Here is a 15,019-nt window from a genome sequence, read left to right on the forward strand (position 1 = left end):
TATATTTAAAAAAAACTTCTACAGAAGAAAAATTTATTACGTAACGTGCTTCAAATACGAGGTGCATAACAAAGAATTAAAAAAGTTGTATTTATTTTTAAATAGTTTAAAAAAATAATGCCAACTATGTACGAGTATTTGTGTCTTTTCCCGCGTAATAAGATTTACGATCCTCTTCTTGTATAATTATTAACATTATATTATTATGATTTGAAATACTTGAATAGTTCATTATTTTTTTGGTGTATCTTTTGCTTTTTAGTCAAACATACGGGATACGTGTATTTAACTTCACCATGCGGAACATGTAATGCACAGGATTGCCCCGGTGTCACTCAACGTAAATTATTACTATATTATACTGATTTAAATACCAAATTAATATAAATATGAATACTATATTTATATTAATAAATGATTATTTGCTTTTTTAGCACCAATCGTTATATATCATGAGCAGACAATCATGGGTCCACCAAATGTTCGATTCGGGCCCATAAACACAGGTAATAATATTTATTTATTAGTTAATTAAAATTGTTTTCTAAACATTTAGTTCTGAATCATTAATAGAAAAACTATCATTGTGTAACATTCATCATTAATTTCATTTCTTTTAGTGAACTTTGGCCAGCCAGCTCCTGAAGCTCCTGAAGCTCGTGAAGCTCCTGAAGCTCCTGAATCTGATAATCTTTCAGATAGTCCATCTGAAGTTGATTCTGCTGGTGAAGAAGCAGGTAAGTCCTAAAATACTTTTCTTTTTTTTTCAAAACAACCCAAATAAAAAGACCAATTCCCCTCATGTATTACAATTATTTTAACATTAGGAGTAAACAAAAATTGTTTTAAAATAATTTGTATTATATTTCAACCATCTCTTACACGAGACAAATCGCTTATCAATGTTTTGAGAAGTCTCTAAATTAAAATGCGATCCCTTAAGTATAAGAGGAAGTGACATAATGATATAGTAATACGGGCTACCTGAATTTCTCTACTGCACCGTACTTGAGAGGGGCTGAACTTCGTCTGGCAGCATATTGTGGATGCACTAGAGGCATTTTGTCATTCGTGCATGCTTACCGTTTGAAAAAAAGGCGTACTATGGTTTTCGGATTTTGGGCAAAATATTTAAAGGACTATTTACTATATCTGTAGTTCCGAAGATATAAACTTGATTCGTGTCTATGGTGAGGATTTGATCTTTATCAGTTGCCTGATAAGTTCATGAATGGAGCCATATATTTGATTACATGGGAAATATGTACCTTGAAAGAGGTGATTAGTTTGCTTACAATACCTGGATAATTCTGATGTCGGCTCGTAGAATAAATAGTTTGATTACACTAGTCCATATTAATTTCCTAATCCTGAATAATTAATTTCGTATAGTTTCCAGTAATTTCAACTTAACTCTTGTTGTTTTTTTAACTCCATCCAATAAAGGTATTTTATTTATTTTTATTTTATGTAAAAACAATTTTATGACTCGTTTTAATGTTTTAATATTAAAAAAAAAATTTTCAATTTTTGTGTAATTTCTTTAACTTTTTAACCAACCTAAATTTTGTAGTCCATATTTCATGAACTATTTCTAATCACGTTTTTGAAAAATGGCTATGCATAGAACCACAAAAGTACAAAACCTATTCTGCTTTGATCTATGTATACATCAATATTTGTTTGTAGCTTACTTTCCATATCAAAAATGGAGTTTTCTTTTTTACTCTTTATTTATTTTTAATAGATGAACACTATATTTTGTATTTGAAAAGCGTTGTTAATTTTGTATTGTAAATGAGTAAATCCTCAATTAACCATAAGCCTATTCTTGTAATATTTATAATGAAACTTAAAAAAAAAAAAGAGTTAAACTGCGATAAGTTTTTGTCATATTCTAACTTGATATAGTCAAATCTACAGTTAAGTTAGCTTTATAGTTATAGTCGTTAAAACTAATATGTTTGATCAACAATAATACATTTACTTTATATTTTTTTCATTATATGCTGTTTATTTTTAAGAATTAAAGAAGTCACAAAACTTTGTCTGTCCAATTTTATATATTTTTATTTTTTAGTGCTCCACTAGTATATTGTGAATACTGTAAAAGGTTTACATGTTAATATCAAAAACAAAGGTCGAGATTCTAGATGATATTTTGTACAAGGACTTCTTAGACATTTTAAGTCTGTTAAAATTAGATACATTATAAAATAATTTAATTCACACATTATTTGTAGGAAACCAGAAAAATTAAAGTGTATCTCTACTGCAATTTAGAATAAATTTCATAGATCTACTTAATTTATTTCTTTGAACTTTTTTCATTCATGATGTATAATTTTGAACTTTTTTTTGTTTAGATGATGAAGCTGAAGTAGAAGAGGAGATGGTTCCAAATCAAACAAGAAGAGAACAAGATGCTGAGGTTACTACAACCTCTTATGGTAATTAATGGTTAATTATTAATTAAACTAGGTATATACATCCATAAGAATATTTCTATACATCTAATCTTATTATTTTGGTTGATTAGCTGAAAGTACTGGGAAGAAGATAAAAACAGAAAATGTTGAAGATGAGACTCCAATCCCTCCATCAGGTATTATAATAAATAAATAAATAAATTTACTTAAATAAGTAAGTAAATTTTGTATATATTTAAGAATTAAACTGATCTAGAAAAATGTGATAAAGAAAGGACATTTAATTCTTAAAATAATTTAAATATCTGTAATCTAGGCATTGTAAAAATTGTACAGTAATAGCTACTCATTCATATAACTTTTTTTAAATGATTATTAAATTAATAACTAATAAAAAAAAAAAAAATAAATAACTTTCTACTTATTTGTTCTTCACTGACCGCACCCCAAATCATCTTTTTCTCATATAGTAATTAATAGACAGGTTATAGTTCCTTTAAAAAAAAATTATATATTATGGCACTTAGATAACAATGAAAGTGATAAAGTTGGATCCGGTGCTGATGGAGGAGTTGGGTCTGAAAACCAGGAAACCTCAGCAGGTAAGAAGATAATTATAATATTGATATGAATATTACATACATTTTTACACGAACATCGACGAAGAAGTCTTTCCATTTTTATACGAATTAAATATAAGACTGGTCTACTTAGGAAGAATCTTGCTAACCAAAAAAGTCACAAGTTACTGCATTTGTAATTAGAAACCATTTTCTAGGGCCAATTAAACAGTATTTAAATAAAGAAAATGATTAAATTTAACATTTTACAACAAATTAAACTATAAAGATATTTTTCCTGACCACAGTGCTGTTTAAATCTGAAAAATTACTTTTGGAAGGTACTTTATTCTTGAAAAACATTACAGAATGTAGGTTAAATAACAAGTGTGTAATCTAACATTAGATTTAAAATTTTTGAAAATTACAGCAGATTTGGCAGCTAATTAGTAGTTAGGCCCAGAAGAAAAGAAAGTTTCAAAGGATAATAGTAATAATAATGATACATGAATTTCCATAAAATTATATTTTAATATGTGAATCTTATCAAAATTAAAATTGATTACATGAATTTATAGCATACTTTTCATTTTAAAAATATAGTTTAAAAGAAATATAACTGTATATATAATTTCCATCCAAATTAACAAATATTTGGCTTCATACTCAAAGTTCAATAAGGATAAAATAATAATATGGGATCTAAAAAAAAATAAGTAATTTAGTCTTTTTTTTTCTTTTCAAAAGCAATGATTATCTATAATTTTTGTATTAGATAATAATTCTCCAAGGTTGAGAATTTAATATGATATATGGAAATATATGACCATTTATGTTTCATGATAGAGTATTCTTAGAATCAACAGTGCTGATATCTGTAAGTATAGAAAGGAACTTCATCATGGTTACCTAAAATTCAAAAAATTAGGGCTCTTGAATTGAGTGTAACTTAAGAACAAAGTTATCAGCAATAACTGAAATTTTCTCTTTGGTTTAGAATGCAGAATTTCTGTGACTCTATATCAAGAAATATAGGTAGTTAAGATTAATTTTCATAAACTTGCATTGAAAATAAATACACATAGGTAAAAATAACACATAAAAGCAGAGTATATCTCAATTTTAAGGTGGTGATCATGGAAACCAACAAGCAGTTAGATATGATGACTGCGCACCAAAGGGCTTAAGAAATGGAGGGATGTGGGTTGCAGCACCAGGTGATATAGAACAAAACTATAACTTTACTGTGATAAACTATTATATTTTAATTGGCATGCAACAAAACAGGATATATTTATTGTCATTGAAAATAATATTTAAATTTAAAATAAATTAGCACTTTCTATATGATAAACAAAAATTTCATAAAATTAATTGACTACCTACATATGTTTTACCTGTCATAAGATACATTTTTTTTTTTTAATATCAGGCATGCTTAGTCCAATAAGAGTCACAGGAGATCCAGACCAGTTGGGAAATTGGATGATGTCCCATATGGGACAGAAATATGGTAAATGTGACTTACAATTAGTTTCATTGCATAAGTAGATAATATAATATAATTAGGTTTCTTATGGTACTTTGATGAAAAAATTAGAGACATCTCTTTTTCAGATATTGTCGATAAAATAATTATTATTAATTATGTTTTTCTTTCATTTATACTATGATTTTATTAATTTAATTGGTGCTCTGAAAATCTTTTAATTGTCATATCCATTTCCCTAAATACTCACTTCAAAATATAATTTCATAAAAATGTAAAAATAAAATATGTTTTTGTGCATCTCACTAAAAGTATTAAATCAACTCTTAATGTTGCTGAGTTTGACACCTGACCCTTGGTCTTGAACATTCGATCATGGTTTATCATAATTGATTTTTCTTATCACATAGCTTAGGTATTATTATTTTGGGATAATTTTTATGATGGATCTGTTTATTTAAATTTTATTATATATTATATAATATTTTATGATAGATCATAATATCAAATATATTAATAAACTTCTCCAATTTGTGATGTAGTTGGGACAGACACAATGTTTACTTCAAATATTCTAAGATTATTCAGTTTATAAGGTTTTTTTAGAATCTTCACATATTAATTAAGTAATACAAATAAGTGAATTTTATTTCTGGATTGGAGTAAATGTTTATTATTTGTTCTAATAAACACTAGGTCATTGTCGAGTTACAGGCTCATACAGCATTTTCAACTTCCAACCTCTTTTAATAATCTCTCACAGTCATACAAAACTAGGGCATCACATTGAAGACAATTAATAACCAACTTCTAAACATCTTATTTTTCATAATCTAATCATTTTCTTAAGTCAAGTCAATTAATTTCTACTTAATATTTTATATTTGTTTATTTATGTAATTATGTCTGTTTTAATCTATGTTATATCCAGCTGCCCCTTTAAAAAAATGGGATTAAAGATAAAGTATTATATTTGTCCTAGTGATTCATTCATTAATTCTTCTTGTTACATTTCAAATGTATTGATGTAACTTCACAAATTTTGCAATACCTATACATTTGGAACACACCTACAAGATTTACTTTAAATTTTAATGTTATACCACTCACCAGGATTTTACTTTAATGTTCACATACTAAATAGGGATGTTATCAAGCTTCATACATCTTCTCACTAACATTATCTCATGTAACTGAATCTTTATTATAAATAATGAAGTGTCTTATGTCTTCTAACAAATGTGTTATTGAATTTTTGTTTACCCTATGTTGCAATCAGTACTAAACAATCTTTTAATTTTTCTTTTTCCGGACTACATACTTTTTTCCTTTATTTAATAGATTTTATACTGTACTGTATTGTGTAAAAAGTTTTAGTATAAATACATTTTTAAAACTATTTTCCCTCTCTTTTACCAATGTAGCTAACTTGATTATTTTACCAGCATTTGTTAGAATGTTTATTCTTTCTTATTCACAAGGTGTTTTAAAACTATTAATATTTTTATCCTGAATTATTCAATGTTTGTTGATAAGATGATGAGCTGATTCTTTCTAAATATTTCCTTTCCTATTCTTTCTACATTCTGAAGTGGCTTTTATTAAACTTTTTTTAGTTGGAGAATAAATAATATTTAAAATAATTTTGTTTGACCTTTGCTTTCACTATGGTTTAGCAAAGTGAGGTCATATTGATTTATTCATAATTGTTATTTATTAATCTAAAATCAATGATTAAACTATAAATATTTTATAGAGCTTTATCTTTTTAGTGTATGAGCTAGGAATCTCAAATTTCCCTTTAGGTTCTAAAAGTTAAATTTATGAAATATGAAAATAATATTAATGTTATTTTAAATTATCATCGATTTAGAAAAAGATTTTTTTAGAGGACATATTTCATCATAGATAGATGGAATTTAGAAATTATCAAATATTACAAATACAGACTATAAATTTATTTTTGGTTAAAACATTTTTAGTTGCTTAAGGCTTAAGTCAAAGACAAAATACCCAAATTTTGGACAAGACTAGTAATATGTCCTATACCGAAGAAAGGAAACAAGATGATATATGATAATTATAGAGGCATTGGTATACTAAGCACAACCTATAAAATACTGGCAGTGCTCCTATATAAAAGAGTGTCTGATTTCACTGAAAATATTATAGGAAAATACCAGGGTGAGTTGTGGCCTGGTAGATCAACAGTTTACCAGATATTCTCCCTGATGCTTCCATTTTCTAGCTGAGGCTTCACTTTCCATAAAATGGAAAAGTTTTATGAGTACAACATAGACATACATCTGCTATTTGTGAACTTAAAACAAGTATATGACAGTGTGTACAGAATGGGACTTTTAAAAGCTATGGTAAAGCTTGGCATACTGAAAAAAACTAGTCAGGCTGGTAATAATGATGCTAATGATTACTCCCTTCTGAGTTAAGCTTGAAAATTTGCTGTCCCAGGAATTTCCTGTGGAGAATAGCGTGAGACAGGGTGATCCTCTGATTCCTCTTCTTTTTAATATAACACTGGAAGTAGCTATTCATTCAATTAGAATTAATCCAGAAGGAACCATTTACATTTGGCTGTCTCAACATTTAGCATACACGAATAATGTGGTCATTGCTGTTAAAACCTGAAGAGGCTTACAAGGAACATTTTAGGAATTCAAAGAAGCAGCATTTAAATTAAGCGTTAAGGTTAAAGAAGATAAGACTGTACATGAGAAGTTCAAACAGGGATAAGGAAGAGTATAGCCAAGTTATTTTCAGAGACTACGATTTCAGTTCTGTAAACCAGTTTAAGTACCTAGGAAGCCTAGTTAAAGATGACAACAAAGAAGAGAGCAAAATAGAGCCCAGGATAGCAGCAGGAAATAGATGTTATTTCTCACTGCAAAAAGTATTAAGTTTAGTTAGTAAGTTTAGAGCTGTCTTTAAAAGAATGAAAGTGCTCATCTGCAAAATTATCATAAGGCCAGTAATCTATAGGTGTAAAACATGGCTCTTGACAAGAAAAGCGGAATGGATGCTCAACTCCTGGAAGAGAAAGGTACTGAGAAGGATATAGGAAGGAGTCTTAGAGAATGGGATTTGGAGAAGAAGAAGGAATGGGAAGCTGCTGGAACTGTTTGGGGAACCCAACATCATGGCTTTAGTTGTTGTTGGTTGGGGCTTTTGGGCGTAAAACCCTAAGGTCATCAACGCCCACGCTTCTCACTTTATAATTCTATTTCAAGATTTGAAACAATTTAATTGCTAAATAAGTTTGAATAATTAATTATTTTAGATTTTTTTAATACATATGAAAAACTTTTGGGTTTATATCTTATTCAAAAGATTATTCCTTTTTAAGAAAATTAAAACCATTTCTATGTTTTTTTGGTCATCATTCAGAGCATCTGAAACACTCGGTCCCACTCCCAATCTACGTAAGTTCATGCAATAGAAATGACATTCCTCAAATATGTGACTGAATGTAAGTACACTGTTGCAGTATTGACATTTTGGCGGTGGTTGCTTATTGATCAGGTATGCATGAGTTAAATTCGTATGACCTATTCTTAATCTGGCTATAGCTACCTCCTCCCTGCATCATGGCTTTAGTGAAAAGAGCATGAATAAGATGGATAGGAGATGTTGAGAAGATGCCTGACCAAAGGATACCTAAATAGTTGCTATATGGGAAACAAGATGGAAAACAGAAAAGAGGAGACACCCATATCAGATGGGTGAATGATGTGGAGGGGGATCTAAGGTGATTAAATGTTGAAAGATGGAAAGAGAGAGCAAGAGATCTTGGAGATTAGTTGGTTGTGGTGGAGGAGGCCCAGTTCCTGTATAACCTATTGACATAATAGTAATAATAAGGCTTAAGTCACTGTACCTTACTATTTGAAATGTCCTGCTCATATTAAATAACTATTTAAATTGTTTAATAATCTATAAAATTCTTTTTAGTACATAAAAAAATATATATAATCTTAAAATTAAATAGTTAAAGTTAACTTGGGGTTTAAAATAACTTTTTTTGTGAGGGGAAGTTTTCATAAATATTTATTGATAGATAAATTATTCATTAACTACGTTCATATTTTTGAAAGATAACTTTAATGTTTAAAAAGTTAATATTTTAGTGTAAAGTAAATAATATTTAATAACATTCATTAAGTAAATAATTTTGAGAGCCCTTAGATAGATATTTCATAAGAATATCTTCATATATTAAAAAGTAACTTTGAAAAATTAATATCTTGAACCTAATTTTCTTCCTGGACCCCACTCTAGATTATCTCCAATAAATAAATATAACATTTACCATAGATCTTCTAACGTATAATATATAACCATATAGTAACTGTAATAGTACAAAACTACGACTTATACTTTTTTAATTTTCAGACTATTGGCCCGCAAATACACAAGTAGAAAGGATTGATTTGGATAGTATTCTAGGGGAAAAGCCAAAACCAAGCATATCTAATGATGGAGGTTCAGAAGCTGCTCAAGGATCCACTGAAGAAAATCAAGTTGAGAACAATCTATCACTAAAGTGTAATGAAAAAATGGATGAAGAAGAAGATTAGTGAAATCTTCCTATCTTGTGATTACAAAAGGTGTAATAAATAATTGCACTTTTTGGACATTAATGTATACTAATGTAAACTAATTTTTTTTTTAAAATTAAGAGAGCATGTATAATTAGCTCCTGATAGCACATACCTCGGTATAACACATAAACGTTTAATAGTAAATCAGAAAGCTGGTCACTCTCTTATAATTATTATTATATTAAGCTCATTTGTTTTTGCATTGGTAATTATAAAATTATCCTCCATATGATTTTACTGTAAATATTTTTGGTATAATGAAATAGCTCAATTCCATAAACTTTATCCATTTTGCTTTTTTTAAAATATCATACCATTATCTAATCAATATATTTTTAATTCTATGGAAATTAATAAATATACAAATCATAATTTCAAATAAATTAGATTAAACAGCAATGAAGGAAATGAACTTTACCTGTTAAACCAGTCATCTGTATAACGGGGGTAAGGAAAGCGGTCGTTGCTACTGAAGTCATAGCTCGCTTTTGCATTCTGTAAAAAAAAAAAATAGTCCACAGTTAAATTAAGCATTAATTACATACAGAAAACATTAATTACATATTTATTTATTATCTATTTTGGATGAGATAAACAAAAAAAATAAAATAGCTTCCAATGATATGATTTATGAGAATAACTCTGGAAGCAAGATATGCGTCTTAAACATAGATAAATTTTGTACTTTTATGGAAACAAACATGTAAAGATCACTGTATCCATGGAATATCCAGGAGAATGTTTAATATAAAAAAGACTGTTATTTTCCACATGTATGATTGTGAGGAAAATAAAATAACAATTATATTTATGATTATACCATTAATAAAATAAACAGAAATTAATAGGATAGCTTAAAAAAAATGAGCTCCAAAATTATACTAACTTGCTATTAGTTCTTAAAACTATCAAAAAAATCTAATTTTTATGAAAATTATCTATTTTTATTTTTATATCATTGATTATTGTTTATTACTATATCTTAAATATTGTTTAAATCATATATTTAGCATATATTTGATTAATGTCTTATATCATTATAAATTTGAATTATTCAGCTTTGATTATTAAATATTATTTCTAGTTGAAAGCTTTCTACCACATCTTTGAAAATACAGAACATGAGTTTTTTTTAAATGTTAATATAATTTTTCTGTAGATTTCTATTCAATATTCAATATTATACCAATGACTGATGTTTATTACTATATTTATAAAACAAGTTAAATCATAATTTTAACTTATTTTGATGAACTAAAATATAGATATTGTTTTTAATGTTTAAATATATGTTTTAAGTTTTTTCTTTTGTGTTATGCTATTTGATAAATATTTAAAAAAACCTATATTAATGTTTTTGTATTAAAATTTTATTGTACCTTAATTGAATTAAATTTTGAAAAATGTATTAATATGGTAGTTCATTTTCCTTCATTTCCATCTTTTTTGGTTATTTATTGATTATTATGCCTTAAAATCATTGATAAAAAAGTTAAATCTATCTAAGGGAGTCTCATATTAACATATACTGATACAGGTATGGTATAAACACGAGTGATAGAATCCTAAAACTTATTATTAGTTTGAAATTTCAAACAAGAGATTATCTAATTTTTTGGAGATTACCACATCAATCCAATTCTTATTTATACGGTATTTCTCACTCCGTGATTCACTACTTTTGGAGAATTCTGGATTATCTATGACGTTGAAGTTACGTCAGTAATCGTATCACGGTAATCCAAGCCATCTGTTCAAACATTAGTTGGGTACTGTTCATTACGAAAGTAATGTTGCATAATAAAACATCGTGTCTTTCAAACTATTACACAATGGTTTGTAATTATTATTACACACTTGAAAAAAAAATGGAAAATTTATAGATGGTAATAGACGGGTTATTAAAATTATATTTAATGGGTGTTAAAATTATTTTCCATGATTTTTATGTAATTGGGGAACCAAACAGGTCGCGTCTTCTTCACATGGTACTTTTCGCTAGGTTGGAACTAAAACATTCTAAAATATTTTATTTCATTTATTCATGTAGTATTTAGCAATTTGTTTTAATTTACTTAGTTTTTCCTTTTAAGGAAATGAGCTCCATGAGAAAGTAATTTAAAATTTAGAAGGAATATATTTTTTAAATTAAAGTTTGTAGAGACTTTAGGACTTAAAACTTAATCCAAAGCTTAATCATAAAATAAAATAAAAAATAATCAGGGACTTTTAAAAATATCTTCCTCTTTTAACGGGGTGGATCGGGAATATATATAAATACTGCGAATTAATTTTAGATGTTTTAAGCCATGACGTGATAATTGATAATATCCTATTATCAATATTAGTTTTTCCTCGGAACACTGAGTAAAATTGGTCCAAGCTCTGTTGTTAATTACTCATTAACTTAGTAAAGTAACTGCAAATGAATTCGACGTTTTTCATTCCTATCCAATAACATAAATTTCAGATAAATGCGTGATCGTTCTCATCTTAAATGGGTAAAAATCTTTGTATTTTGAGAATTTCTAAATAAAACGTGGTAATGAAGTCAAACTTGTTAATTTTTCCTATTGATCTCACATTCAGCTCTGGAGTTTTAAATGGAAAAAATATAATTTCAATGAAGGATTTTCACAATCTCATTATAAAACGATTTTTTATCAGTGATTCAATCTGATCCTTCCTGCCATCGCCTAAAACTTCAAATATATTTTTTTTTTATTATAACGCAAACGAAAAATTGACAAACGCAATTAGCAAAATCCAATTTTCCGTCAAGTCATCAAAATAGAAGCATTTACGGTTGCCCGACCGGCCGTTGTCATAATTTGAACATCATCAAACTGTTATGACGGATTGTTACGGAGAACAAAATTCTCTTACGATATGGTTCTTTAAATTTGTTTGATTTTTCGCACCATCCATGAGCAAATCATCAAATGCTTAACCTTAGTTTACTATTTTTGGCGATTTATTTCTTCAAGACCCTTAGGTTCAGAAAAGCACTGTTATAAAATCGTTTTAGAATTAGGTTCGAGCCAAAAATTCTGGATTTAAGAGATGGAGAAGAATTGGAAGATGTAAGTCGACTTGACTACCAACTGGAACTTAATTCACCATAGCTAAGACCTATCAAGTTTCATTTCTTAATTCAATCGAGTCTTCAACAGCAAGTGTAATGTCAATTTTACTTTCATCTTCAGCTTAAAATGATTTCAAAGAAATTCAGTAGATATATAACGACAAAAAATTGATTTTGGAAGGTTCTTAGGTATCCACTGCTCTATAACGCTGGTGGATTACATTAATGATCAGCTTTGGTGCATGAATTATATGAAAATTTACCATTGCTGATAATAACCCGTGATTGAAAACGAATAATATATATTTTCATATTTTACCAAAAAAATAAATAAATAAATATACGATTGTTGTGTTGATCGGAATTGTAAAAGGTTCCACGATCAGTAATACTTTATTAGTGCTATCACTATATACCGGAGGAAGCGAGACTCGGTTATTCCAACGAAAACGAAATCCTTAAGAGGATTGTGGAAAAGTTTCCCAAGTTCCGGGGTCATCGGCTTTTCAAGCTTACAAAATAACTCAACGAGATAAGTTTCTGGCGATAATGAAGACTGAAAAGTGCAATGTATTTTGATAGAGTGTAATAATTTTACTTAGTCATTTTTAAGGGATGTATATACAATTTTTAAATTTAATTTAAGTCTATACAATGATTAGCGTGGGTTCTAGAATCATTTTTAAAAAAAAGGAAAATGTCAGTATTTTAAATATTAAAAAAATTAACATTTTTTAAAAAATTATAATATGATTTCATTTATTATTACATCATATGGTCATTTTTAGGAAAGATTCCGGGTACCCGATTGCTGTCCACAGTTCCGTCCAATGAGCCTAACACAATCCTCCCACCTACGTTTCAGCCTACCCTTTGAAGGTTTGGGCGTTGGCTTAGCATTTATTATCTTTTATGGGACTCGTACTCTTAACTCGTTTACTTCATCGCAGCAATGCTATCAGCTCGGTTATTTTCCGTTCACGCAATTCGGCTCTGTCTAGCCGTTTAAATATAACCAAAATATCCACGGAACTAGATGATAGATTATTTGGAGATTATATATCTTTGGATAAATATTGCAATTATAAAGTAAATAATTGTTGAGAACGGACATTTAAAGTCAAATAATATTAGTACCCATATTTTGAGTTAGTATGTAAATTATTACACAAAATTATCATGTAGGCAAGATGTAATAATAGTTGATACTGCTTCAGTTATAGGCACTTGAGATTAAAAAATTAAGGCACTGGAACGACTAAATAGTATGAATGTTCTGTCATTCTAAATGTTTAATTATGCAGAATTTCTTTTAGCAAGATTTCGGTGACCAAGGTTGTTTTAGCTATTAGCAGAAAATTCTTCTCATGGATGTGGTATTCGTCTTGATCAGATAAGAAGGTATAATTGGTTTTAAGTTTTTTATGATGATTTTTTAGGAAAGCTAAGATTTTTTTTTTTTAGACAGGAACTATTTTTCACCAGTTGTAATTTCTATATACAGGGCCATAGCTAGGCGGAGGCGGAATGTTCCGTTACGTAGGTACTAAGTGGGCGCAAAATTTACTCTGGAAATTCCCCCCGTTTTAGACTAATGCAAGCAATAAAAATTCCAAGTTAAAGAAAGAAATATTTCAGATTATTAAAAATTACTAACCGTGAACTATCTGTAATATTACGCCGATGTTTAGAATCACGGTATTGGAGGTCGCAATTTTTTTAACTCGCCAAGGACGCAGAAGAACCTGCAAAGTCTTCATAAGCAAGGAGCCTATTGTTTGGTTACCAAAAAGCTCATTTTTACGGTAGTAGGCACATACTAAAATAAATATTTGATATCTTATCAAATTTAGAAAGAGTGGAGTTTTAATAAATCAATAAAATAACTTCATGTTAAATAGAATTGCTTAAAGTTTGAACTTTGAAATAAGAATATTTATAAAAACGTTGAAATCAATTTGATAATTTTGGCTAATAAGGACTGATAATTTTTTTTTTTTTATCTTTACAATTTTTATTGCTTACTTGTAAAATAATTACAATCAGGAAATGAGTTACAATATATAGGCAAGACATAGGTTGGCATGAGGGAGATAGCACCCAGTGGTGAATTCCTGACATTAAAGTAAAATATTTGATCAGACTAGGAGGTCCCTAACCCAATTCCTCTTCAACCTACCCCGATTTACGTCAGGAATGTCATTTTTATTCATTTTAAGTCATTTTATTCCTTCAAATTTATTGCAATTTCCTTGTAATTTGTCGTGAAACCCTTTGTATGTCATACGGATGTGGTTCGTTACAGTTGGAATACGTAGGCCAGTTTGAATAGTCTCGTTTGAAACATAGAGTGGCGAGTTCGTTTCCAGTTTTAAAAATTGTGATTGAAAGGTATTTATTTTTTGAATCTGTTATTTTTTTGACAGGTCCATCAATTTGGCAGGCGCAAGTCCTTATAAGTTTTAGTAAATAATTTTATTCGCTAAGTTTCTGCCGGAGGGGTATTTTAGAAAGTCTGTGCAGTATGGAATATAATAGCCTTAGTCGAATATTTAGGGTTTTATATTTTATCGTGACGTGCCGATCTCATATCAACCTTCTGTCACAAATAAGTTACCATATTTGGTAGTGGTATGGGCTGGTTGTCTATGCAAACTGGAGGGCAGGGTTTGTGTTGTAGAGTAAATATAACAATTCGTGACTTGTCGTGGTTAATCTTTTTTGTTTTTAAAGAAATTTTTAAATCATTAATAAAATTTATTTCAGTTTGAGTCATGTTTGTACTATTGGTATATTTCCATGCCAGTTGCTGCCAATAGGCGGTAAGTAATAACTTACTG

The 15,019-nt window shown here is 28.5% G+C and overlaps 2 protein-coding genes across 2 annotated transcripts in view; one reads left to right on the plus strand and one right to left on the minus strand.

Annotated features, from left to right (window-relative positions):
- Nucleotides 1–9,519, plus strand: part of LOC136795117 (uncharacterized) — a 29,421-nt gene extending 19,902 nt beyond the window's left edge. The window contains exons 6-14 of the mRNA XM_067044693.1: nucleotides 263–340; nucleotides 435–506; nucleotides 621–737; nucleotides 2,367–2,450; nucleotides 2,540–2,605; nucleotides 2,957–3,031; nucleotides 4,117–4,206; nucleotides 4,422–4,502; nucleotides 8,886–9,519. Of these exons, the coding sequence (XP_066900794.1) occupies nucleotides 263–340; nucleotides 435–506; nucleotides 621–737; nucleotides 2,367–2,450; nucleotides 2,540–2,605; nucleotides 2,957–3,031; nucleotides 4,117–4,206; nucleotides 4,422–4,502; nucleotides 8,886–9,070 (848 nt within the window). The 3' untranslated portion in view covers nucleotides 9,071–9,519. The remainder of the gene's footprint in view (nucleotides 1–262; nucleotides 341–434; nucleotides 507–620; nucleotides 738–2,366; nucleotides 2,451–2,539; nucleotides 2,606–2,956; nucleotides 3,032–4,116; nucleotides 4,207–4,421; nucleotides 4,503–8,885) is intronic.
- Nucleotides 1–15,019, minus strand: part of LOC106685325 (neuroendocrine convertase 2) — a gene marked incomplete at its 3' end in the record, with an annotated part of 291,090 nt that overhangs the window by 20,180 nt on the left and 255,891 nt on the right. The window contains 1 exon segment of the mRNA XM_067044696.1: nucleotides 9,513–9,589. Within this exon segment, the coding sequence (XP_066900797.1) occupies nucleotides 9,513–9,589 (77 nt within the window).

Source organism: Halyomorpha halys, unplaced genomic scaffold, assembly GCF_000696795.3.
Source record: "Halyomorpha halys isolate HHAL.00 unplaced genomic scaffold, Hhal_1.1 Scaffold681.1, whole genome shotgun sequence".
Classification (NCBI taxonomy): Eukaryota; Metazoa; Arthropoda; class Insecta; order Hemiptera; family Pentatomidae; genus Halyomorpha; species Halyomorpha halys.